Source organism: Borostomias antarcticus, assembly GCF_949987555.1.
Source record: "Borostomias antarcticus genome assembly, chromosome: 6".
NCBI classification, from domain to species: Eukaryota; Metazoa; Chordata; class Actinopteri; order Stomiiformes; family Stomiidae; genus Borostomias; species Borostomias antarcticus.
Window position 1 is genome coordinate 4,242,594 of NC_140239.1, and position 25,009 is coordinate 4,267,602.

Below are 25,009 nucleotides of genomic sequence, written 5' to 3' on the forward strand. Positions count from 1 at the left end.
TGAGTAACGCTGAGAAACCCAAGACCCCCCCAAGTCCAAGAGTAGGCTGTAACGAGACGGACATAAAAATCAGTGGCCGTTACAGTAATACAGTGACATTAGCCTCACCTGTGAGCTCGGCCATTTTGTGCATTTAGGTGATTAGTTACACATCCATATATTTTGTTCTTGTGACCATCTCTCTCACTTAGACGTGTACCATGTGACCATCTCTCCCGCGTAGACGTGTACCATGTGACCATCTCTCGTGTACCATGTGACCATCTCTCCAGCGTAGTCGTGTACCATGTGACCATCTCTCCCGCGCAGACGTGTATCATGTGACCATCTCTCCTCCGTAGACGTGTACCATGTGACCATCTCTCCTCCGTAGACGTGTACCATGTGACCATCTCTCCCGCGCAGACGTGTACCATGTGACCATCTCTTGTGTACCATGTGACCATCTCTTGTGTACCATGTGACCATCTCTCGTGTACCATGTGACCATCTCTCGTGTACCATGTGACCATCTCTCCCGCCTAGACGTGTATCATGTGACGTTCGTGTGGCCGGAGGACGAGGAGGTGGCAGGGCGTCTGGAGCGCGTGGCAGAGGAGGGACGGTGTGTGGGTCAGTACCTGGGTCAGTACCGCAGCGAGGCCCACGCCCTCGCCAGGACCTACCAGAACTGCCTGAAGACCGTCGATGCTGACCAGCCACACGCCGACGTCTTTGACCAGGGTGAGAGGACACACACACACGTCACACACACGTCTCACACACACGTCTCACACACACGTCTCACACACGCACACACACACGTCACACACACACGTCACACACACACACACACACACACACGTCACACACACACACATACACACACACACACACACACACACACACACACAGACGCTACAGTATAGTGACTTCTCTATGACACTGCCTGCTGGGGAACCAGGCCTGTGCTGGCTGTCTGTAGTACTAGCGCTGTGTGTGTTTGTGTGTGTGTGAGTGTGTGTGTGTGTGTGTGTGTGTGTGTGTCTATGTATGTTTTCAGCTCCATTTTGTAAATGAGAACTCAAGTGCTCACTAATGGCACCATTTATAATTAATCACTCCTCACATGCTGCAGTTTAAACGGAGGGGCAATGAAAATGTTAAGAGAATGTCTCCGCTATTAAGTATTCATGTGCTGTGATTGAAATAAGGAACGTGATCGAGCTGCGTCTGTGAATGTTGATTGATTCTAATTAAGATCCATCCTGGTTGCCATGACTGGACCGTGTTCTCTCCCACCCAGTTAGCGGTTTAGCTCACACATTAGTGCATCTGATCCTCTGCTTGTTCAGCATTTATCACTCAGATGCCTGAGGTTAAGCAGAGTAGCACATAGATAAGAAAAGGTGTGTTGTGAGATGGAGGGGGAGAGTGTGAGCGAGAGAGAGAGGGAGAGAGAGAGAGAATGACAGTGATTAGTCTTGATTGGCCGATAGTTAATTGAATTACAGCATGTTAACAAGGTGTTTTATGCCGAAGCGGGACAGTATTGAGGTTGGTTGCAGTGAGAAACAGCTGGTAGCTTCTAGGAGGATTATGCAGGAGCCACTTATGGTTCATGGATTGGCTCCTCACAAACAAACTCTTATTGTCTCTGACTCTGTGGAAGGGAATCATTTATGCAGTCACTCAGTCACGCACTCACACACTCAAATAAACAAACAAACAAACAAACAAACACACACACACATGCCCCCCCCCACACACACACATACTTTAACACAGGCAGACACAAAATGATTGTCCAAGGATACCTGTTACTGTTGCATAATATGTTATGTTTGTGTGTGTGTGTGTGCGTGTTTGTGTACAATTTCCCAGTGCTGACGTATGTCCTGTCCAGACACCGCTCCGCGGCCCCCCACACCCCCAGGATCCTGCTGTTCGGCCCCCCCGGCTCCGGGAAGAGTCTACAGGCCAAACTCATCTCCCAGAAATACAACATTGTCAACCGTGAGCAGGGAGCTGCAAAACATGGCTGAAAAGAACACCTTGTGTGTCGCCTCGGTTCGGCGCTGTGCTGTGTTATCCCGTGTTTGACGCCATGTTTCCCTGCTGCCCATCCAGTGTGCTGTGGAGAGCTGCTGAAGGCCGTGTCGGCTGAAGAAACCAACATGGGAATCGTGATCAAGCCCTACCTGGAGGCTGGACAGAGAGGTGCAACACAGCAGCACCAGACACGAGGTTTCGGGGCTATAGAGGCCCGGAGCTAGGACATGGGTTCGAGGGGCCGAGGCTGAGACTGGGGCTGGGGCCGGTTATGTTTGGGGCCTTCACCTCTAGCTACGTTTGATTCATTTGACAATCCTCCCCTGGGGGCGGGGGCTAACGCTGAGGAGGACAGAGATTGGCCCGCGACGCATACTGAGTTACCGCCTAATGAGGACTCTGCTTGCATACATGCATACACACTGTAGACACACGCATTCAGGGACACTCTCTCGTCTGCATAGAGTGCACACAAACAGGCAGGCACAATCACACACACACACACACACACACACACACACACCAGAGGGCTGGGAAAAGAGAATATGGTATTCCTAGTGTGTTTGTGCAGCGCGGTCTGAGGTAACGTCGGCAGGCGAAACACTGACACCTTCGGCCCAGGAGTCTTGACTGACTAACTGCCTCACAGGCAGGAGGAGCATGTTTAGGGCGATTATTCCATATGCATCAGACACATTAATGGTGTCAGACCAGTCATGTTTAGTTCAGCAGGGCTTTGCTCTCCCAAGGGGGGGGGGGCAGTGTTTGTTATTTGGAAAACCTCCTCTTCTCTCCTCCTCTCTCCCCTCCCTCCCTCCCTCCTGCATTCCTCTCCGCCAGTGACAGCGCCGGTGGAGGGGCGATTGTGCGGAGAGGAGCCAGCTTAAATAATTTACCAGTTGATTAATAGAGTCACAGGGGTATAATTAGACAGGAGAGGCGCGGGCTGGAGGAACCAGACCACCACCTCAGGGACCCGGAGACCCCGACAGACAGACAGGAGAAACAGAGAGAAGGGGAGGAGAGGAAGGGGGGTGGAGAGAGAGAGAAAGAGAGAGAGAGAGAGAGAGGGGGTGAAGACAGCGAAAGTGGGGTAGAGAGAGCGGAGAGGAAGAGATAGCAGAGGGAAAGGAGAGGAAGAGTGGAAGGGAGAGAGAAAGAGGAGAGAGGGAAACCTTCAGACTCGCGCTGTCGTTTGAAGCCGCGTCTGCGGCAGGGAGAAACTCGCAGCGTTTGATGTGGAAATTGGACAGTTTGAATCCGTCCGCTTTAATTTTTCACGGGCTTCAGGGGCCCCTTGGGTTTGGCTCATTCCTCTTCCTCGCTGAATATAATTCTTTTTTTTCCCCTTTTACAAGCTACCCCGCCTCCTACCTCCACCCAACACACACACACACACACACACCTCTATTTCTGTTTCATGTTTCCGGTGTGGCTGTACATTGCGCGTAGAGCCGTTCCTCCCTCCATCCTCTGTCTCCATCCAGTGATTATCTCCTGGGTTTGGAGCCCCTGCTTCACCTCCTTTGTAACGCCATCACTAACATAAACAACTGCCTTAGCTGCCTGTCCGGCACTGGCTGATTACAGACCAGGCTTGCCTTCAGAGACGTACATGACAATATCTCAATAACACAATATTTCAATATCTGTAGATGGGATGAACGCCTTTAGAAGGGACCACATGAAAGCCATGAAAGGATGCTTATGATGATCAGCCTTGATAACAGTATCTCATATATTCATAGTCAATGTATTTCTATTAACAATCTTTACTTCTCTGTGAGGCTGTACTCGTCTTTCAACTGTCGGGCCTGACAACACTTTGCTGTATAAACTACACATGCTCACACACCTCTGCGCTGTCTTCAGATTCATGGTGGTGTGTGTGTGCGTGTGTGTGTGTGTGTGTGTTGTTGATCCACGTTTGTGTCATGTTGTCAGGTAGAATTGCTCCTCCTCTTCTCCCTGTCCGGCCTGCCTCCTCCTCCTCCTGCGCCCCCGGGGTGTGTGTGTGTGTGTGTGTGTGTGTGTGTGTGTATCGCACCTCCAGACAGACAGACAAACACGTCTCTCCCTTCACTCCCAAACAAAACAGCTCACTGAGTCAGAGAGCACAGCTTTTCAAAACCCTGTCTCCTGGCCCTCTGGCCCTGTTCAGAGTTGGGTGTGTTTGTGTGTTGTGCGTGTCCCATGATCCTCCAGTCCCGAACAGCATGGCTCTAACAACGTTGTACCCCTCTCCTCCTCTCCTGCAGTCCCACACAGCATGGTTCTAGTATAAAGTTCTACCCCCTCCTCCTCTAGTCCCAGACAGAATGGTTCTAATATAAAGTTCTACCCCTCTCCTCCTCTCCTCCAGTCCCAGACAGCATGGTTCTAATATAAAGTTCTACCCCTCTCCTCCTCTCCTCCAGTCCCAGACAGAATGGTTCTAATATAAAGTTCTACCCCTCTCCTCCTCTCCTCCAGTCCCAGACAGCATGGTTCTAATATAAAGTTCTACCCCTCTTCTTCTCTCCTCCAGTCCCAGACAGCATGGTTCTAATATAAAGTTCTACCCCTCTCCTCCTCTCCTCCAGTCCCAGACAGCATGGTTCTAATATAAAGTTCTACCCCTCTCCTCCTCTCCTCCAGTCCCAGACAGCATGGTTCTAATATAAAGTTCTACCCCTCTTCTTCTCTCCTCCAGTCCCAGACAGCATGGTTCTAATATAAAGTTCTACCCCTCTTCTTCTCTCCTCCAGTCCCAGACAGCATGGTTCTAATATAAAGTTCTACCCCCCTCCCTCCAGTCCCAGACAGCATGGTTCTAATATAAAGTTCTACCCCTCTCCTCCTCTCCTCCAGTCCCAGACAGCATGGTTCTAATATAAAGTTCTACCCCTCTCCTCCTCTCCTCTAGTCCCAGACAGAATGGTTCTAATATAAAGTTCTACCCCTCTCCTCCTCTCCTCCAGTCCCAGACAGCATGGTGTTGCAGATCTTGACGGAGCGTCTGAGCAAGTTGGACTGCACCACGCGCGGCTGGGTCCTCCACGGCTTCCCCCGCGACCTGGAGCAGGCGGAGAGGCTGCAGGTGTCCAACTTCATACCCAGCAGGTAGGAGGTGACCGGGGAGGAGAGGTGCTGGTGGGGTAGAGAGAGAGCTGGACCAGGCTGAGGAGCATCCTGGTACTTTGGGGGATGGGGGAAGAGGAGGGGAGAAGCACAGACATGGGTAGTAGCGTGCTGAGCTCCAGCGTTTTATTACTTCACCTAGCGAGGATGAGGAGATAACGAGAGGAGGAAGAGGAGAGGAGAAGAGGATGGTTGGGAAGAGTAGCAGAGCCGTGCGCTCAGGTGCAGCGATGTTGACGTGTTCGGTCACTACCTGTGATTGGAGCGTGTGTAATTATCCCAGAGCACCGAGCAGAGCCAGGCTCAGATCACCTCAGATAGGGGACTCAGGTTACGCCCCCACCCACTTCCCTAACTACCCCAGTGGTTTTCTACTACCCTTGTAGATCTGATGGCACGCTCAGATTGTCCTGCATCCTCTTCTTTCTGTGTGTGTGTGTGTGTGGGTGGGTGGGGGGGTTGAATGTCATGGCTCAGGTGGGCTGTCTGGTTCCTTCATGGCCTCCTCTCCTACAGCCTGGCCTCCAGTACCCAGGTCCTTCTCTCCCCTGCACTACCAGACTGACTCTCATACCTCCCATCAGCCCTGTTATCCCTGGCTAGCCTGTTAGCAACTAGGTCATCAGACTAGCTTGTACAGCAGCTACAGTAACAGCAACAGGAGCCTGTAACCCTAACCCTAGTGTAGCACATTAGCCTAGCGTAGCAAATTAGCCTAGCATAGCATGCTAGCCTAGTGTCGGATTGGCCGGATTGTTACATTTAAGCGGTATGACTGGGGGGGAACCAAAAAGGCGGCAGAGGACAGGTAGGACTGTTCAGCCCGAGGGCGTAGTTTATTCACGCCTGGGGAAGTGTATGCGAGAGAGTGTATGGTGCACTGGTAGGCTTGGATATGACGTGTGTGTCTAACTATGTGTGGTGCGTGAAGGCTATGTGTATCGTTAACCTGTGTGCAAAATGCGATGGCTAGGCAGGTGTTGTTAAGATGTGTGTGCGCCGAAAAACACAGTGTCCAGTCCGAGGTCCAAAAGGGGCAGTCCCAGTCAATTAGCCAGCTTATTAGCCATTTCTAGCATCAAGTGCTAGCTAGGTTTAAACATGAAATGCGGTTGTGATTTCGTGCTTAGATATATAAAATAATGTCTCTAATACTCTAGCGAGTGTGCAAGGTATCAAATTAATATTATTATTATTATCTTACTATAATGGAAGGAGTGTCTGTCTGTCTGTCTGTCTGCCTGTCTGCCTGTCTGTCTGTCTGACTGACTGACTGACTGTCCGTCTGTATGTCTGTCTGTCTGTATTTAGGCGCTGTCAGGGCAGGTGTATTGCTCATGACGCAAGGAAGCGCCATGTCGAGTGTGAAGTTGTTTGGATGAGCAGTTCTCGAGGAAGCAGTGAGCAGCAATACCGGAGTCCAAACAGTCTGTCCGTTCCGAACAGGCACGTCGTTTTGAAACGGGCACTGCACTAGTTAGCTTAATGAGAAGGAAGGCAGCTGAGACAACGTGGAGATCGGGTTACTGGTGGTGGAAGGGGATGAATAAGATCGGCAAGCAGCTATGTCCCTGACAGCTTCATTAATCAACGCCTATCCAGTTACATCGGTTACCTTGGCTTTAGAGTGAGTTGGTTGCCTGGCACGGTACCAGCGGAGATGGGCTTAATGGTGCGTTGATGGCCTGGCTGGTCTGGGGAGCAGAACAGGCCTGGCACACCATCAGATACGAGAAGAGGGCCCTCCTCCAGTTTCCTCTTTAGCATACAGCTCTAGTTAGCTGCTCATCCGTCCCTTTGAGAGGCTTCAGTGGGGACGGGGACAGCCTGACCCCCCCCGGTCCGTCCTCCAGGGCATGTCACCCGTTCCTCACTCTAATCTCCATCTCCTTCCCCTCCGGTCCTCTTCAGTCCTATCAGAGGAGGGCATCGCCGCACACATGCACGGTAAAGTTCCCACTCTACCTGGGGGAGGCGGAGTCAGGGAGACGTGGGGAGGCGGGGAGGTCCTAGAGGGGAAGGGAGCGCATCACAGCTTGCAGCAGACTCGCTTCTTAGCGCCAGCCATGGGAGTGACTTCACTTGACTTGCTTATGAGGGTTAAAGACAGTTCATCATAGACATTATCAATACCTGAAGCACCTGTCCTCTCTCCCCCAGACCCTCCCATGCCCCCCCCCCCCAATCACCCCCCAGACAGTCTTTAACTAATGTTACTGTGTAGTGTACATTGGCCTCCTGGCAGTTCCTTACAGTTTCGACACAAGAGGGAACAATCAGAGTGTTTGGAGGTGATGAAATATGCATGTCCCTCTCTGATGGCAGGATAAAGCTGCCCAATTAGCCTGGTAATCCTAGAGAGCTGCGGACAACCTCTCTCTCTCTCTCTCTCTCTACACCTCTCTACCTCTTTCTTTCTCTCTCTCTCTTTCTACCTTTCCACTTCACTCTTTCTTTCTCGCCCTCCCCACCTCCCTCTCTCTTTCTCCACCCATCCTTTTCTCTCCCTCGCTCTATCTCTCCCTCGCTCCCTCCCTCTTTGCCCTCTGTTAGTTAGATGTATTTTAACCGTCCGCTCCCCATCAAATCAGGCAACACTTCTTCTAATTGGTTTATGAATAAACCAAGAAGGGCTGCATTATAATTTAATCAGTGGTAAACATTGCAGGGGACGCCTGTAAAGAATCTAGCCCTCATTAATTACTTAATTTGGGGAGATGGAATGGGAGGAAGGAGGTAGAGGGGTAGATGGATGGAGGGATGGAGGGGGAGAGATAGAGGGATCGGGTGAATGAGGCTTCTTGGTTTACCCTGGGTGTGCTGGTGGAAAGAAGGCTTAAGGCTGTTCCACTTGGTCACTGCTCACATTATCTCTCTCTCTCTCTCTCTCTCTCTCTGACCTATTACTAGACTATTGGCTGTCAGTTTTCACCAAACACACACACATACACACGCATATTTCATGTTTTGTTGTAATTAGCAGCGAGGGGAGACTGACAGCTGCTCGGCGGCATCTTGTTTATCTGAGTCGAATAGTTCTAGAGCGTCGCGCCGTCACGTAAACATCCTGTCATGTAAACGATCCTCTCTCCCTCAGTAACCTCCGCTGAGCAAATACACACAAATACAAACAACCCCATCAGAATCCCCCAATCCCCCATCCCCCCACCCCCCCTACCCCACATCAGGCTGTTTTTGGTTTCTTTATGAATATTTCATAAAGTGGTATAAATATTAATTCTAATAGCTTTGCAGAGTAGTTATTATTTTGTGGTTGTTGTTTTTTAACAAATATTCATAAAAAATTCAGGACACTCTCACTGAAATAATTAACTATAGACACACAAACACACACACACACTCACATCCAAGCATTACGCTCTTTCTCAGACTGCGTCTTGAATCTTCTATCTGAGTGATTTGACCGTGTTGACCCTGACACTCCTCCACTCCTCCACTCCTCCACCCCCCCCCACCCCCCACCTGCTGTGGTCACTCAGAACATCACAACATTGTCCTCACAAAATGTCTTCCAAATCCTCAGAGACACCTCTGAATGACTGAGAAATCTGTGGGCTTTAGACATCCCGAGATATCTGTGCGCCTGTGTGTGTGTGTGTGTGTGTGTGTGTGTGTGTGTGTGTGTGTGTGTGTGTGTGCGTGTGTACATTCAACATTCCCAGAACCTATTGATTAATGATATTGATCGCTTGCGTTGTGCCAGATCTCAGCATCATGCGCCTTCTTGTTGCTCACCTCTCAAAAGCCATTTAAAATTTTGATGACTTGGTGGCTGAGGTCCATGGCCCCCAGCCCCCCCCCCCCCCCCGGGACCTGCTGTGGGGTACAGGGCTGGACAGACCCTATCGCTGGACAACGTGGGGGTCACAGGGGATGACGGGGTGGGGGTCAGGAGTGAAGCAGCATGTCAGCCCGTCCCTAACACACCATTAGAGGCACTTTAACCAGCCGACGCCGCGCCCAGGGATTAGGGGACTGCTCTCTTGGGTTTGTGTGTGTGTTAATGTGTGTGTGTGTGTGTGTGTGCATGTGTGTATGTGTGTCCACATTCCTCTGAGGACGACCACACTCCGCGTCCAGCCACTTACTGCCAGGGCGCCACCTCATTTCATTACTATTTCAACTCCAGCTCAGATATTCAGACATTATCTCCATTAACATCTCCAGGAGACGTCGCCTTGGCAGCGTGTAGTCCCATCAGCCACCCTGGTCCTGGTCCTTTCTCCTGGGGGAACGTGGGGAGGGAAGAGGCGGAAAGGAGGGAGGAGGAGGAGGAGGAGGGGGTTAGGAGAGGATCACTAAGTGACGGTGCCCCTCACAGCCCAAACCTGTCATTGCTTACCCCGGTGACTGACTTGCTTTTGGTGTTTGGCTACCCTTATTGACAAAGGACGGAGCCTTACTCACAAGCCTACAAATTCACCGACTAGTAAAATACACTATTTAAGCAATAACACACGAGGGGGAGTGCTTTACTGTGGTTATTGGCACGGCAGTGCTGCGGTCATAGCCAGCACAGACAGACATGCCAATAACCACAATAAAGCACGACTTCGAGTGTGTTATTGCTTTTATAGAACAGCACTTCACTGGTGTTAAATATTTTTTTGAAAACGATAAGTTTGTAATGTTCAAATTCGCTAAACTGAATTGCTTTCAGCCATCTGCAAATAGTTATCCATTGTCTACCGTTGCTATAGCAACTTAACGCAGCTGACAGCGTTTGCGGAGTGATACCTTTACCGGTGATTTGCCCGTTGGTATATCGTGGTTATTGGCACGGCTCCAAATGCGTCTTGGCCAATCACAACGCGCGGTTGGAACTAGCTGTTGTATAATAATATTTAGAAACCTCTCCTACACTACACCGTTCCACATTGTCCCCTCTCTCTCTCTCTCTCTCTCTCTCTCTCTCTCTCTCTCTCTCTCTCTCTCTCTGTAGAGTGTTCTTCCTGGAGATGACAGATGACGTAGTGGTGGAGAGAGTCACCCTCAGGTCCGTCGACCCGGTCAGTGGAGAGAGGTCAGTTGAGCTATAGATCCACATCAGCGTCCGAGAGCAACAGAGGTGGATGAGAGATCAGCCAACACTCCCTGTGCATCTATATACCCTGATCTACGAACATACAGAATGTCTACGGCATGATGCTGTATCTCTATAGCCTGTCCTCCTTATCTGCGTACGTCTCCGTCCTCATGCCAGGTACCACTCCGTGTACAAGCCGGCCCCGGGGCCAGAGATCCAGGCCCGCCTGCAGACCAACCCCCGGGACCGCGAGGCCCGGCTGCTCCGGCGCCTAAAGACGTACTGGGCCAACGCCCGCTCCCTGCAGAAGCTCTACCCAGAGGCCGTGTACATCAACGCAGACCAGGACCCGCACACCGTGTTCGAGTCCCTGGAGAGCTGCCTGGTGGGCCGGCTGCACAAGCGCCAAGGAGAGAGGGGCCAGGGAGGAGACTGAGGAGGAGCAGGGGAGCAGGGAGGGGACTGAGGAGGAGCAGGGGAGCAGGGAGGGGACTGAGGAGGAGCAGGGAGGGGGCTGAGGGGGAGCAGGGAGGGGAGGGAGGGGACTGAGGAGGAGCAGGGAGGGGGCTGAGGGGGAGCAGGGAGGGGAGGGAGGGGACTGAGGAGGAGCAGGGAGGGGAGGGAGGGGGAGCAGGGAGGAGACTGAGGAGGAGCAGGGAGGGGAGGGAGGGGGAGCAGGGAGGAGACTGAGGAGGAGCAGGGAGGGGAGGGAGGGGGAGCAGGGAGGAGACTGAGGAGGAGCAGGGAGGGGACTGAGGAGGAGCAGGGAGGGGAGGGAGGGGACTGAGGAGGAGCAGGGAGGGGACTGAGGAGGAGCAGGGAGGAGACTGAGGAGGAGCAGGGGAGCAGGGAGGGGACTGAGGAGGAGCAGGGGAGCAGGGAGGAGACTGAGGAGGAGCAGGGAGGGGAGGGAGGGGACTGAGGAGGAGCAGGGGAGCAGGGAGGGAGGGGACTGAGGAGGAGCAGGGAGGGGACTGAGGAGGAGCAGGGAGGGGAGGGAGGGGACTGAGGAGGAGCAGGGAGGGGACTGAGGAGGAGCAGGGAGGAGACTGAGGAGGAGCAGGGGAGCAGGGAGGGGACTGAGGAGGAGCAGGGGAGCAGGGAGGAGACTGAGGAGGAGCAGGGGAGCAGGGAGGAGACTGAGGAGGAGCAGGGGAGCAGGGAGGAGACTGAGGAGGAGCAGGGGAGCAGGGAGGAGACTGAGGAGGAGCAGGGGAGCAGGGAGGAGACTGAGGAGGAGCAGGGGAGCAGGGAGGGGACTGAGGAGGAGCAGGGGAGCAGGGAGGGGACTGAGGAGGAGCAGGGAGGGGGCTGAGGAGGAGCAGGGGAGCAGGGAGGGGACTGAGGAGGAGCAGGGAGGGGGCTGAGGAGGAGCCCTCGAGGGGACTGAGGAGGAGCAGGGAGGGGGCTGAGGAGGAGCAGGGAGGGGAGGGAGGGGGCTGAGGAGGAGCAGGGAGGGGGCTGAGGAGGAGCAGGGAGGGGAGGGAGGGGACTGAGGAGGAGCAGGGGAGCAGGGAGGAGACTGAGGAGGAGCAGGGAGGGGACTGAGGAGGAGCCCTCGAGGGGACTGAGGAGGAGCAGGGAGGAGACTGAGGAGGAGCAGGGAGGGAGGAGGAGCAGGGGAGCAGGGAGGGGAGGGAGGGGACTGAGGAGGAGCAGGGGAGCAGGGAGGGAGGGGACTGAGGAGGAGCAGGGAGGGGGCTGAGGGGGAGCAGGGAGGGGACTGAGGAGGAGCAGGGAGGGGACTGAGGGGGAGCAGGGAGGGGACTGAGGAGGAGCAGGGAGGGGACTGAGGGGGAGCAGGGAGGGGACTGAGGAGGAGCAGGGAGGGGACTGAGGAGGAGCAGGGAGGGGAGGGAGGGGACTGAGGAGGAGCAGGGAGGAGACTGAGGAGGAGCAGGGGAGCAGGGAGGGAGGGGACTGAGGAGGAGCAGGGAGGGGGCTGAGGGGGAGCAGGGAGGGGACTGAGGAGGAGCAGGGAGGGGACTGAGGAGGAGCAGGGAGGGGAGGGAGGGGACTGAGGAGGAGCAGGGAGGAGACTGAGGAGGAGCAGGGAGGGGACTGAGGAGGAGCAGGGAGGGGGCTGAGGGGGAGCAGGGAGGGGGCTGAGGAGGAGCAGGGAGGGGACTGAGGAGGAGCCCTCGAGGGGACTGAGGAGGAGCAGGGAGGGGACTGAGGAGGAGCAGGGAGGGGACTGAGGAGGAGCAGGGAGGGGACTGAGGAGGAGCAGGGAGGGGACTGAGGAGGAGCCCTCGAGGGGACTGAGGAGGAGCAGGGAGGGGAGGGAGGGGACTGAGGAGGAGCAGGGGAGCAGGGAGGGAGGGGACTGAGGAGGAGCAGGGAGGGGGCTGAGGGGGAGCAGGGAGGGGAGGGAGGGGACTGAGGAGGAGCAGGGGAGCAGGGAGGGAGGGGACTGAGGAGGAGCAGGGAGGGGACTGAGGAGGAGCAGGGAGGGGACTGAGGAGGAGCAGGGAGGGGACTGAGGAGGAGCAGGGAGGGGACTGAGGAGGAGCCCTCGAGGGGACTGAGGAGGAGCAGGGAGGGGACTGAGGAGGAGCAGGGAGGGGACTGAGGAGGAGCAGGGAGGGGACTGAGGAGGAGCAGGGAGGGGATTGAGGAGGAGCAGGGGAGCAGGGAGGGGACTTGGACTTGTTGGATGACTTCTCTCCAGGCTCACTTCCTCCAAGTGTCTGAGATTTCCGGAACAGAATGAACTCATCTTTTTCTTTTTAACTCATCCTTATTACATTTTTTATCAAAATGTTCTATTTGATTGTAGAAGTAAACACAGTTTATGATCTTAAACCACTGCAGCCTCTGTTATCATATTTACTCGTCATTGTCCACGTCCACGTCCTCGTCCACGTCCTCTGACCTCCTGACCCCGGCGCTAGCCTGCATGCTGGGGTCAGCGGCTCCAGAGATACTGGGTCAGCCGGGCCGCTCTGCTGGGGGAGGAGGGTTAAGTGCAGCAGTTAAGAGAGACGTGTTCATATTCTTTGATTCCGTCCCCTCATTGGCTGTGGCAGAGGAGCCAACAGCAGGATTCTGTCTGTAAACACACCAGGGGGGAAGGGGAGGAGACAGACCTGCCCATCATCTCATCATCCTACGTCAACATCTATTTCTGAGATGTTATTGTTGTTGTCGCGGCAACAAAAATAGACATGCCAATCAACTCAAACATGCACCATAGCTGGAAGCTGTAAATAACACACAATAAAAACAACTTTTTTGATAACAAACATGCATTTTAAACATGGACAGAATGTACGTTAATGATTTAAATCTAAAGGCTGGAATTCTGTTTAAAGCACTTGTCAGTGTAGGTGATAATTCAGTCCTACTCTAGCTGCAGTCAGGTCTCCACTGCTACATAGAGATGTAACCGTCTGAAATGACAGGCTCCTGAGCACTCTGTCTCAGACTTTTGATGAGGATCAGAGGAGAAACCTAACCTTTGCGTTACTGTGGGACTTTAGGAGAACCCCTCGTCCCCCCAAGCCCATGTTCCAGTCCCCGGTAGAACGATTTTAACCAGCGTGCTCTCTGACCTGGCTAATTAGAATCAATCGCACACCTACACACTGGATCTGTCTCTCATTAATGTTGAATCACATTAAGATCAGACCCCCTGGGATCGACGGCTAGGAAGGTCGGCCCCCCCCTTTCATTACCATGCATTCTCTTCTCCTCCTCTCTCTCTGGCGTTATACGCACAGACTTCAGGAGACAGTGTTGCCAGTAATGGATCAGACGGTTTTCAAAAGCCAATTAGGCAGGAAGCAATCTGGCCGAGGAAGGGTCCTGTGTTGAGGTTGAAGGTGTAATGTGCCTGGTGAGTTTCCACTGATAAAGGCCAGCATATTTACCAGTGCTTGTGGTCAGACAAGACTAATAAGGGACATGCCTCTTTGAATGTGAATCAGCTGGAATCAGAGATGGTCCATTTCAGATGGAAATACAGGGTATACTGTATAGCCCACCTCTAGCATACCTTCCTTTATCTTAAGTGGCTCTTGTCACTTCTCAGGCCGCCATTGTAAATAATAATGTTCTTAATGACTTCCCTAATGAAATAAAGGTGAAATAACTTATTTTTTCCCCATTTTTAAAAACGTATATCAGTCATTATGATACAGCAGCCATTCAGTGCTACAGATAGATGTTTTTTGTGTAGACGATAGTTGTACAGTAAACGTTCGCCATTGGGTTGAGCAGGTTGGAGCTGCTGCGCCATGGAAACGCTAAACTGATGCGCGTGAATAACGCCCTATGTTCCGGATGTGACGTCAGCGAAAGGTGGGACTTCCATGACATGCCGGTTGAGTATCCACGCGTACTACCTATGGGTTTTCTATTTACACAGTTTAGCTTATAAAACACACTTATTATAATTCCTTAGGTATGCAGAAAGCGATTATTCCCAAGCAATTATCTGTCGGTGTCAAGCTACCAGGGTAACGTTAATGTCTAGCTAGCTAACAAGCTAGGAAACCTGTCCTTTGCACACACGTGTGCATCTGCGCCTCTCATCGGAGAGCACATCGCTTGTTGTCAAGGTAACATTAGTAGCTAACCGCCTATATCTCTCTCAAACACACACACACCATATCACACAACTAATTAACGTGCTTACGTTACACAGTTTATTTGGCAGAGGCATCTCGGTCAGTCATCATGTCCGAGGACATGTTGATGCTGAACATCGTCAGCGAACCTCCATCCTCCTTCCACTCCAAGAAGAGCTACCAGAGACCTTCAAAGTCTCAACAATGGGCTCTGGTGAGTTCTTCATAGGAATTCTCTTTTGTCAGACTTCCTGAGCTATTGACTGATCTATGTAATGGTTTAATTCCTTGTAATTCTCATTACATTGGTTACTTTGTTAAAATTGTTGGTTCACATCCTGGCTTCCTATGGTGTACCGCCATTACGTGTTTGAACAGATGTTTCATGTTCTTCGTTCCCAGAGAAGGCAAGAAGCCCAGAAGAGAAAAGCCTCCCCAGGATTTAAGCACAAGGAGCCATCCGTTAAACGGAGCAAGACTGAGCAGACGGCCTCTCAGCCCTCTGTGGATGAGAGTGCTCCAGCCCCCGCCATCCCTGTCCACAAGCCACCACAGAAGGCAGCAGCTAAGACCTTGTCCCCCGAAAAAGCTCCCAGGTCTCAGCCGAAGACCCCTCCCAAACAGAAACCCCAGCCACAGCAGAGGGCGCCTCAGAGGAGAGAGGATAGAAGGGAGGACAGACCAGACAGGCCGCATATCAAGACTTCATCTCTGTTCAAAAACAACCCAGAGATCCCCGATGTCCACAGGTAAACGCCTCCTCCTCACTTTCCCTCTGGAGAAACGACCAGGATTGAGTTTCCCAGAGGCATCGTAGCGCTATGATGAACGCCATAGCTTACGATGAACGTAGCGCTACGATACCTCTGGGAAACTCAGCCCAGGACCAGGGTGGCTGATGGGACTACACGCTGCCAAGGTGACGTCTCCTGGAGATGTTAATGGAGATGATGTCTGAATATCTGAGCTGGAGTTGAAATAGTAATGAAATGAGGTGGCGCCCTGGCAGCTAGTGGCTGGACGTGGATAGTGGTCATCCTCAGGCCTGAATCATACTAGCGCGGATGTCCATGGCTACTTTTTTCTAATCGTAATTATCGTTTCGATCTCTCTCTCTCTCTCTCTCCCTCCCTCCCTCCCTCCCTCCACCCACTCCCCCACCCCCTCTCCCTCCACTCCCTCCCTCTCAACTCCTCTCCCTCCCTCCTCCCAGGCCCGCGGTGACCCAGCTGAAGGAGAAAATCTTCACCAGCGACTCCTTCTCTGAACTGAACCTGCACCCACACCTGGTCAGTGCCATGTATGCTTACCTAGTAGCGCTGATCATGGATAGCCCTTTAGTTCTTAACAATGGCAGCTGTGTATCTTTTATGAGCAAACTCACATTTGATTGCTTGATTAACTAGGTGGCGACCCTGAACAAAGTCCTGAACGTGACCAGTATGACCAGGTGAGGTGTGACATCATGACTCTTATTTGTCAGCAACTGTCTATTGTTTCCTGTTTAGACAAACAAAACGTTCAGTACTGTATGTTCTCCTCTGCCCAAGATATTGACCAGTGTAACTTTAATTAGTGAAGAGATCCTATTTTTCCCCAGTCTCTGCATTGTCTGTGCTAGCTGTGTATCTGTGTCTAACCCTGTGTCTCTATATTGTCTGTGCTAGCTGTGTATCTGTGTCTAACCCTGTGTCTCTATATTGTCTGTGCTAGCTGTGTATCTGTGTCTAACCCTGTGTCTCTATATTGTCTGTGCTAGCTGTGTATCTGTGTCTAACCCTGTGTCTCTATATTGTCTGTGCTAGCTGTGTATCTGTGTCTAACCCTGTGTCTCTATATTGTCTGTGCTAGCTGTGTATCTGTGTGTTTAACCCCGTGTCTCCCTGCAGTGTGCAGAAACAGACCATCCCCGTGCTGATGTCCGGACGAGACGCTGTGATTCGCTCCCAGACAGGATCAGGTAGGACACAAGCACACACACTCTCAGCTCCGCATGTCTCCTTTAACACGTGACGATGTACGGCTGTATGTCTTTATACGTTCCTGGTAGAGCTAAACAAGCGTAGTGTATTTGTGCTTTGGACAACACGCACACCTCTTAGATTCAGATGTCTGATTGTGTTGGATGAGAAGGCATGCACTGGTTGATCATAGGGCTGCACAATTAATCGTGAATTAATCGAAATCGCGATTATGACCTCCGCAATTAACTAATCGCAAAAGGCCGCAATTAATGTGATTAATAATTTTTCTTTGAATTGAGTGTGCTAGGACTACATGGATGAATCACAGGCGCTTATGCTGTCTGACCAATCACATGCGTTCCCGCTGAGTGCGCTGTGCGTAGCAGTTTCACTGAGAAGACAGATAGCAGTAGGTCAAGACAAGTGTCACAAGAGTACCTGCAGTAGTGAAAAAATGAGCGAAAATTAGGTCAGTGAGTTAGTAGCAAGAAAGGGATCAACGTCTGTGATTTGGGAGCATTTTGCTTATTGTATATTAAATATTAATCGCAATTACCATTTTGAAGCAAATAATCTCAATTATTATCTTTTGTCATAATCGTGCAGCCCTAGTTGATCAGTGAAGTAGCATTTAGCGTTGTGTGAATACTGGGGCTGGACTCTGCTGTGTGCTCCTCAGGTAAAACCCTGGCCTATGGAATCCCCCTGGTCCAGACCCTGCAGGCAGTGGAGCCCAAGATCAAGGCAAGAGTTCAGCTTCTCAGGACTGACGTTTAGGGGAGGGGCTTGTCTTCACCCATCTGTTTGTGACTTCCTGCATACTTTCTCCTGGTTGTCAGCTGTCTGTGACGATCTCTCCTGTATGCTGGTATCGCTGTAGTGTGTGTATAGAGGTAGTGGGTAGCGTGTGTGTGTATCAGTCTGAGCTCGTTGTGGTTTTTCCCTACAAACTGTAGAGAGGAGACGGACCTATGGCTGTCATCATCGTTCCCACCAGAGAGGTAGGTGGTTTCTCTCTCTTTGTCTTCCCTGCACACACACACACACACATACACACACACACACACACACACACACACACAGATGTTAATGATTTTCTCGTGTGTTTTCCCTCCTAGCTGGCCCAACAGAGCTTCCAGATCATCCAGAAACTTCTCAAGGTGAGTCTGACCGCCTGTCTGTGTTCCCCTCACCCCTCTCTATCTGGCCAGCCTCAGTCCCTCTCCTCCTCTCCCTCTCTCCTCCTCTCCCTCTCTTCTCCTCTCCTCCTCTCCCTCCTCCTCATCCCCCTCTCTCCTCCTCTCCCTCTCTTCTCCTCTCCCTCTCTCCTCATCCCCCTCTCCCTCCTCCTCTCCCTCTCTTCTCACCCCCCTCTCTCCTCATCCCCCTCTCCCTCCTCCTCACCCCCCTCTCTCCTCCTCTCCCTCTCTCCTCATCCCCCTCTCCCTCCTCCTCATCCCCCTCTCTCCTCCTCTCCTCATCCCCCTCTCTCCTCCTCTCCCTCTCTTCTCCTCTCTCCTCACCCCCCTCTCCCTCCTCCTCTCCCCCTCTCCTCCTCTCCCCCTCTCCTCCTCTCCCTCTCTTCTCCTCTCCCCCTCTCCTCCTCTCCTCATCCCCCTTTCCCTCCTCATCCCCCTCTCTCCTCCTCTCCCCAGCCCTTCACCTGGATTGTACCTGGGGTCCTGATGGGAGGGGAGAAGAGGAAGGCGGAGAAAGCCAGGTCAGTCTCCCTTTCATACCACTCTGTCACATATCCTGTTTTTTAGAGTCCCAACATAGAAGGGAAAAAGGCTTCCAGACTCACAACAGATGAGGCATTCGGATGCAAAAAAAAGTTTAAGTTTTTGTTAATTTAAAGTGCAAAAATAAAGTGACAAGGTGATTACAAAATAAAATTAAAATAAAAAAGGAACGTTTCGTTCATCAGACCATCGTCAGCCCTATATGTTTTTTAGAGTGCCAGCATCAAAGGAAAACAACCCTTCAGTAAGAAAAAACACACTTCTGCTTGCAGAGCGTATACAGATCTGTTGCATTTGCCTTCGTTATTATATATATATATATTCAGCGATGAATGAATGTATTACCTGTCACTCTTCCAGATGGCCACGGGTCTTTATGCAGTTTGTTTGTGCATGACTGTGTGTTCCTTCCCAGGCTCCGTAAGGGCATCAACATCCTTATCTCCACGCCGGGCCGTCTGGTGGACCATATCAAGAACACCCTCAGCATCGTCTTCAGCGCCACAAGCTGGCTCATCCTGGACGAGGCCGACAGGTAGGTGGGACCCCTGACCAGCACCGTGACCTACGACCTTTAACCCTCGTCATACGACCTACAATGACTACAGACTCACGTCTGCGAACGGCTCTGATTTTGATGCTGGTTCTGTGTGTGGTCTGGCTTGAGTCTTTCAGGAGACGATGTAATGAATGGTTCTGATCCCGCGTCTGGTTCTGATCCTGGTTCTCTGTGTGGTTGTGTAGAATTCTGGACCTGGGCTTTGAGAAGGACCTGACGGTGATCCTGAACGCCATCAACTCCACGGCGCCGCCCAGACAGAACATCCTGCTCTCTGCCACCCTCACTGACGGTAGGGCGTCTGGACTAGACTTAACCTTAGACCTTTGCGTTCTAAATGTCTGCGTAACAGTCAATAATGTGTGTGTATGTGTGTGTGTGCGCCAGGCCTGTCACGTTTGGCGGGGGTGTGTATGAAAGACCCAGTCAGTATCCAGGTGTCCGACAACACCGAGGCCACCTCTAGCGTCACCACTGCTCCAGCCCCGACCCCTGACCCCGCCGCCCAGAGCCAATCAGAGAGCTTTGCGTTGCCAGAGGAGCTCCAGCAGCACATGGTGGTTGTGCCCAGTAAGCTGAGACTGGTCTGCCTGGCTGCCTTCATACTGGCCAGGTGCAAAGTAAGGACTGGGAACTCTAATCAGAGATATGGATTTGATTTACAACAAAAACCAGCGCTGGATCTTTATTGAATAGTACAAAGAAATCAACTCTCCCAGAAGTATTTCTAAGCTTCTTTTAAAAATCACATATTATTTGATTGCGCTCAACCTGGAAAGTCGAGATTAAAAGGCTTCCGTCAATGTTTTTGCTGTGTGTGTGTGATAAAATCTCGCAAAGCTAGAAGTATAAATATAATTGTCGTTTCGTCGCGCCGGCGCGTGCTCGACCTGAGGGGGTTAATAAGTGTGTGTGTGTGTGTCTTTGTGTGTGTGTGTGTGTCTACAGTTTGATAAGGGCCACAAGCTGATTGTGTTCGTGTCCAGCTGTGAGGCGGTCGAGTTCCTCCTCTCTCTCTTCACCTCCAAACTCTGTGGCCCAACGACCAATCAGAAGCCTCCGCTCCGCTTCTTCCGTCTCCACGGCAACATGAAGCAGGAGGTGAGATCCCTTGTATGGACCAGGAAGGTCCCCTGTAACCATGACCCCTGACCTCTGAGCCCAATCCTGCTCTGTCACCTCTGCCTGTCCCGGTCTCTGTCCCAGGCGGGTCAGTCTCAGAGGTCTGTATAATGACAGACTGTGTCCCAGGCTGGTCAGTCTCACAGGTCTGTATAATGACAGACTGTGTCCCAGGCTGGTCAGTCTCAGAGGTCTGTATAATGACAGACTGTGTCCCAGGCTGGTCAGTCTCACAGGTCTGTATAATGACAGACTGTGTCCCAGGCTGGTCAGTCTCAGAGGTCTGTATAATGACAGACTGTGTCCCAGGCTGGTCAGTCTCAGAGGTCTGTATAATGACAGACTGTGTCCCAGGCTGGTCAGTCTCAGAGGTCTGTATAATGACAGACTGTCCCAGGCTGGTCAGTCTCAGAGGTCTGTATAATGACAGACTGTGTCCCAGGCTGGTCAGTCTCAGAGGTCTGTATAATGACAGACTGTGTCCCAGGCTGGTCAGTCTCAGAGGTCTGTATAATGACAGACTGTCCCAGGCTGGTCAGTCTCAGAGGTCTGTATAATGACAGACTGTGTCCCAGGCTGGTCAGTCTCAGAGGTCTGTATAATGACAGACTGTGTCCCAGGCTGGTCAGTCTCGGAGGTCTGTATAATGACAGACTGTGTCCCAGGCGGGTCAGTCTCAGAGGTCTGTATAATGACAGACTGTGTCTCAGGCTGGTCAGTCTCAGAGGTCTGTATAATGACAGACTGTGTCCCAGGCGGGTCAGTCTCAGAGGTCTGTATAAGGACAGACTGTGTCCCCGGCTGGTCAGTCTCTAGGTCTGTATAAGGACAGACTGTGTCCCAGGCGGGTCAGTCTCAGAGGTCTGTATAATGACAGACTGTGTCCCAGGCTGGTCAGTCTCTAGGTCTGTATAATGACAGACTGTGTCCCAGGCTGGTCAGTCTCTAGGTCTGTATAAGGACAGACTGTGTCCCAGGCTGGTCAGTCTCTAGGTCTGTATAATGACAGACTGTGTCCCAGGCGGGTCAGTCTCAGAGGTCTGTATAATGACAGACTGTGTCCCAGGCTGGTCAGTCTCAGAGGTCTGTATAATGACAGACTGTGTCTCAGGCTGGTCAGTCTCAGAGGTCTGTATAATGACAGACTGTGTCCCAGGCTGGTCAGTCTCGGAGGTCTGTATAAGGACAGACTGTGTCCCAGGCGGGTCAGTCTCAGAGGTCTGTATAATGACAGACTGTGTCCCAGGCTGGTCAGTCTCAGAGGTCTGTATAATGACAGACTGTGTCCCAGGCGGGTCAGTCTCAGAGGTCTGTATAAGGACAGACTGTGTCCCCGGCTGGTCAGTCTCAGAGGTCTGTATAATGACAGACTGTGTTGTCCCCCCAGGACAGGACTGAGGTGTTCCAGGAGTTTGCTGTCTGCAAGACCGGAATCCTGCTCTGCACTGTGAGTCACAGCCATGTTCAACACACACACACACACACACACACACACACACACACACACACACACACTCTCTCTCTCAGAGATGGTCATATCTGTGTCCATTATGTTCCATGGTAAGCAAGATTCAAGATTAAGATTTCTTTCTATGTCATGTGTAATGTACGTGTACAGTTACCGTGAAGTAAAACCTCAATACTCAATTTACAAATTTACAAGTTACACATTTACAAATTACACTAGAAATACCATTTCTATACAGTGAACAGATAGGGGTAAGATAAGATAGATACCAGTCTGGATGAATTATGTACATGCTATATATAGTATGGCTATGAATAAATACATATGGATGAGTTATGTACATGCTATAGCTATAATAAATAATCCCTAAACATTGCTGTGTCTCTCCTGTCCAGGATGTTGCAGCCCGAGGTCTGGACCTCCCTCAGGTCACCTGGATAGTGCAGGTGAGACCTCCTCACTGTTCTACGTCGTCTCCTCTCCCTAATCCATTGAGGATTCATTCTAGATTCTGGAATCCAGAATCATTGGAATCCAGAATCAATTCTGGAATTGGATCGGGTCGTGGCTTAGTGGAATCAGAGCACCCCTAGTTATATGGATTGAAGCAGTGATACTTACCCGTGTGTGTGTGTCTGTCTGTCTGTCTCTCTCTCTCTCTCTCTCTCTCTCTCTCTCTCTCTGTGTGTGTGTGTGTGTTTTAGTACAACCCCCCCACCACAGCAGCAGAGTATGTGCACCGCGTGGGCCGGACGGCTCGTATCGGAGCGCGAGGAAGCAGCCTCCTCTTCCTCACACCAGCAGAGACCGCCTACGTCACGGAGCTGGCCAATCACAACATCAGGTTGGCTACTCAGGCCCCTCCCCCTGACCTCCGTCACAGTCCTATTCGGTAAAGTGGGTCTCTAATAATAACACGCTCTCTTCCTGGTTTCTAGCCTATCGGAGATGAAGCTACAGGATATCCTGTCTTGCCTGATGAAGGATGACGCGTATAAGGGCCGGGGGAAGTACAACAGCCAGGTCAGACGCCCACAGACCACCTATACAAACACCGCACCATTACTAGCTAGCAGACCTTCACCGTGTGTGTGTGTGTGTGTGTGTGTGTGTGTGTGTGTGTGTGTGTGTGTGTGTGTGTGTGTGTGTGTGTGTGTGTGTGTGTGTGTGTGTGTGTGTGTGTGTGTGTGTGTGTGTGTGTGTGTGTAGAAATCCGCAGGTGCTCTGGAGCAGGAGGTGCGTGAGAGAGCTACGGTTCTTCAGACGGAGTTTGAGAATGTCGTCCACGCTAGCGAGGAGTCTGTCCAAGCAGCCAAGAAAGGTCTGCTCTCTCTCTCTCTCTCTCTCCCTCTCTCTCTCTCTCTCTTTCCTCTCTCTTTCCTTCTCTCTCTCTCTCTTTCTCTTCCTCTCTCTCTCCCTCTTTCTCTCTCTTTCTCTTCCAAACACACAACGCTGCATTCCCAGAGTATTTTGAACTCTTATCATTCGTGCTCTGAATCCCATCACAACTGTTGCGTTTCTCTTCCCCCAGCGCTGCAGTCGTTCCTGCGGGCCTACACCGCCTACCCCTCCAGTCTGAAGCACATCTTCCACATCCGCAGCCTCCATCTGGGCCACGCCGCCAAGAGCTTCGGCCTGCGGGACGCCCCCCAGGGCCTGGCCGCCGGCGCCGGCGCCCCCGCCAAGGGCTCCAAGAAGGGCCGGGCTCAGGCCAAGAACCAGGCTAAAGGGAAAGACCAGAGGTGAGCTGCTTTTAGTGCAGACAGAACTGATTAGCTCGGTGTAGAATATGACAGAGCAGTAGGAGGAAGACGCTCAGAGTGCTGAGCAGCCGAGTGTTTGTACAGAGAGAAAAAATATGTTGTGGTTGTTGTTGTTGTTGTGGTTGTTGTTGGTGGTGGTGGTGGTGGTGGTGGTTGTTGTTGGTTGTTGTTGTTGTTGTTGTTGTTGTTGTTGACTAGCCCCTCAGTGCCGTGTTCCTGTGTTAGTAGACTACAGAAGGGTCCGAGAGCCGGTCCCTAGAGAGCCCTGAGGGTGATGCTAGCTTTGTCCAGCTGAAGCTGCTGTTAAACCGCTCTGTGACTCTCCACCTGACCCCACTCTGCCGCACTGTTATTAGTGGTCATCTGACACACACACACACAGACTAGTCCAGGCCAAACTGCCTCCCTCAGGTCAGGGCCTTAGGGTTTGACCTCTAGGGAACAAGTTAGATGACCACTAATCTGTGTGTGTGTGGGCGTGTGTACCAGACAGCTCAGCAGGGGGCTGTAGTGCTAATGAGTGTGTTCTGGGCGAGGTGTGAGTCTGGCTACTGGAACACGGGCTTACTGACACACCATGATCATACCAATGACAGGACTCACAAAATATATGATAAGGATATATCTGTTTCCATGAGACTTCTCTATGCGTTATGCCTTTGGAGGATCGTCAGTTTTTGGAAGAAAGTAGCCGTTAAATGGTCCATGCTCCTGAGTTCAGTTCTAGTTCCTTGCCTTCAGCACCTGTTTGTGTGTGAGTGACTGGCCAGTTTGTGTGAGTGTCAGACGGGCCTGTGTGTTGGTTGTTAATTAGCTCTTGGCTAGAGAAGGCCTGTCTGAACAAGGCCTGCTCACCTCACCTACACACACACACCTGTAATGAAGTCTCCACTGACCACACACACACACACACACAAACGCGCACACACACATCCTCTCCCCCCCTCTCCCCTCTCCGGACGTCTGTCAGGGCGTAGATGCAGGCTGCGTCCAGCAGGGGTCCCCGTGTCGCCCGCTGCCCGGTGCAGCTGCGGATCAATACCGTCTGAGTCCCAGCTCCGCCGAGGTGATCAGTGTCATTGTCCTCCTGGGCAGCTTGTCTGCTGGGGGGCCGGGGTGTGGGGGGGGGGGGGCTGCCCTCAGGGCAGGAGGAGGCCGGCGGCTGTGGGGGGGGTGGGTGGGGGGTAGTTATCGATTAGATAAAGACCGTCTGGTTTTACATGGTCCCCTGCTGCGAAGGGAGCACCAGGCCTCATCTGACCGGCGGTGGACGGGGATGCCGTTGTCCCGTACGGCCTAGCGATGGCCGCTCTGGATCCTCCCCCCCCGCCTTTCTCTCTCTCCCTCCTCCTCTCTACCCCTCCACCTCTCTCCCCCTCCTCCTCTCTACCTCTCCTCCTCTCTACCTCTCCTCCTCTCTACCTCTCCTCCTCTCTACCTCTCCTCTTCTGTTCTTTTACGCTCCTCTGTTCTTCTCTTTCCTCAGACCGAAGAAGATGAGCACCAGAGAGCGAGTGGCGAGCCTCATGCGCTCCGAGTTCTCCAGCGGAATGGAGGGAGACTCCGCAGCCAAGAAGAAGAAGAAGAAGACGACAGCAGAGGAGGAGGATACGGCAGAGTAG

General features: G+C 52.2%; 2 protein-coding genes across 2 annotated transcripts in view; both read left to right on the forward strand.

Annotated features, from left to right (window-relative positions):
- Positions 1-10,634, forward strand: part of ak8 (adenylate kinase 8) — a gene marked incomplete at both ends in the record, with an annotated part of 20,910 nt that extends 10,276 nt beyond the window's left edge. The window contains 6 exons of the mRNA XM_084439616.1: positions 526-723; positions 1,864-1,995; positions 2,110-2,199; positions 4,992-5,133; positions 10,115-10,195; positions 10,376-10,634. Coding sequence (XP_084295742.1) covers positions 526-723; positions 1,864-1,995; positions 2,110-2,199; positions 4,992-5,133; positions 10,115-10,195; positions 10,376-10,634 — 902 coding nt within the window. The remainder of the gene's footprint in view (positions 1-525; positions 724-1,863; positions 1,996-2,109; positions 2,200-4,991; positions 5,134-10,114; positions 10,196-10,375) is intronic.
- Positions 10,635-14,878: 4,244 nt separating this feature from the next.
- Positions 14,879-25,009, forward strand: ddx31 (DEAD (Asp-Glu-Ala-Asp) box polypeptide 31; the record flags this gene model as incomplete). Its single annotated transcript, XM_084439617.1, has 20 exons — positions 14,879-14,983; positions 15,172-15,518; positions 15,983-16,058; positions 16,176-16,219; positions 16,659-16,729; positions 17,413-17,477; positions 17,690-17,734; positions 17,852-17,893; positions 18,389-18,453; positions 18,891-19,010; positions 19,220-19,326; positions 19,422-19,654; positions 19,983-20,135; positions 21,544-21,603; positions 22,020-22,070; positions 22,329-22,468; positions 22,563-22,647; positions 22,834-22,945; positions 23,156-23,366; positions 24,874-25,009. The coding sequence occupies 20 exons, from the start codon at positions 14,879-14,881 to the stop codon at positions 25,007-25,009; spliced, it is 2,268 nt and encodes a 755-aa protein (XP_084295743.1).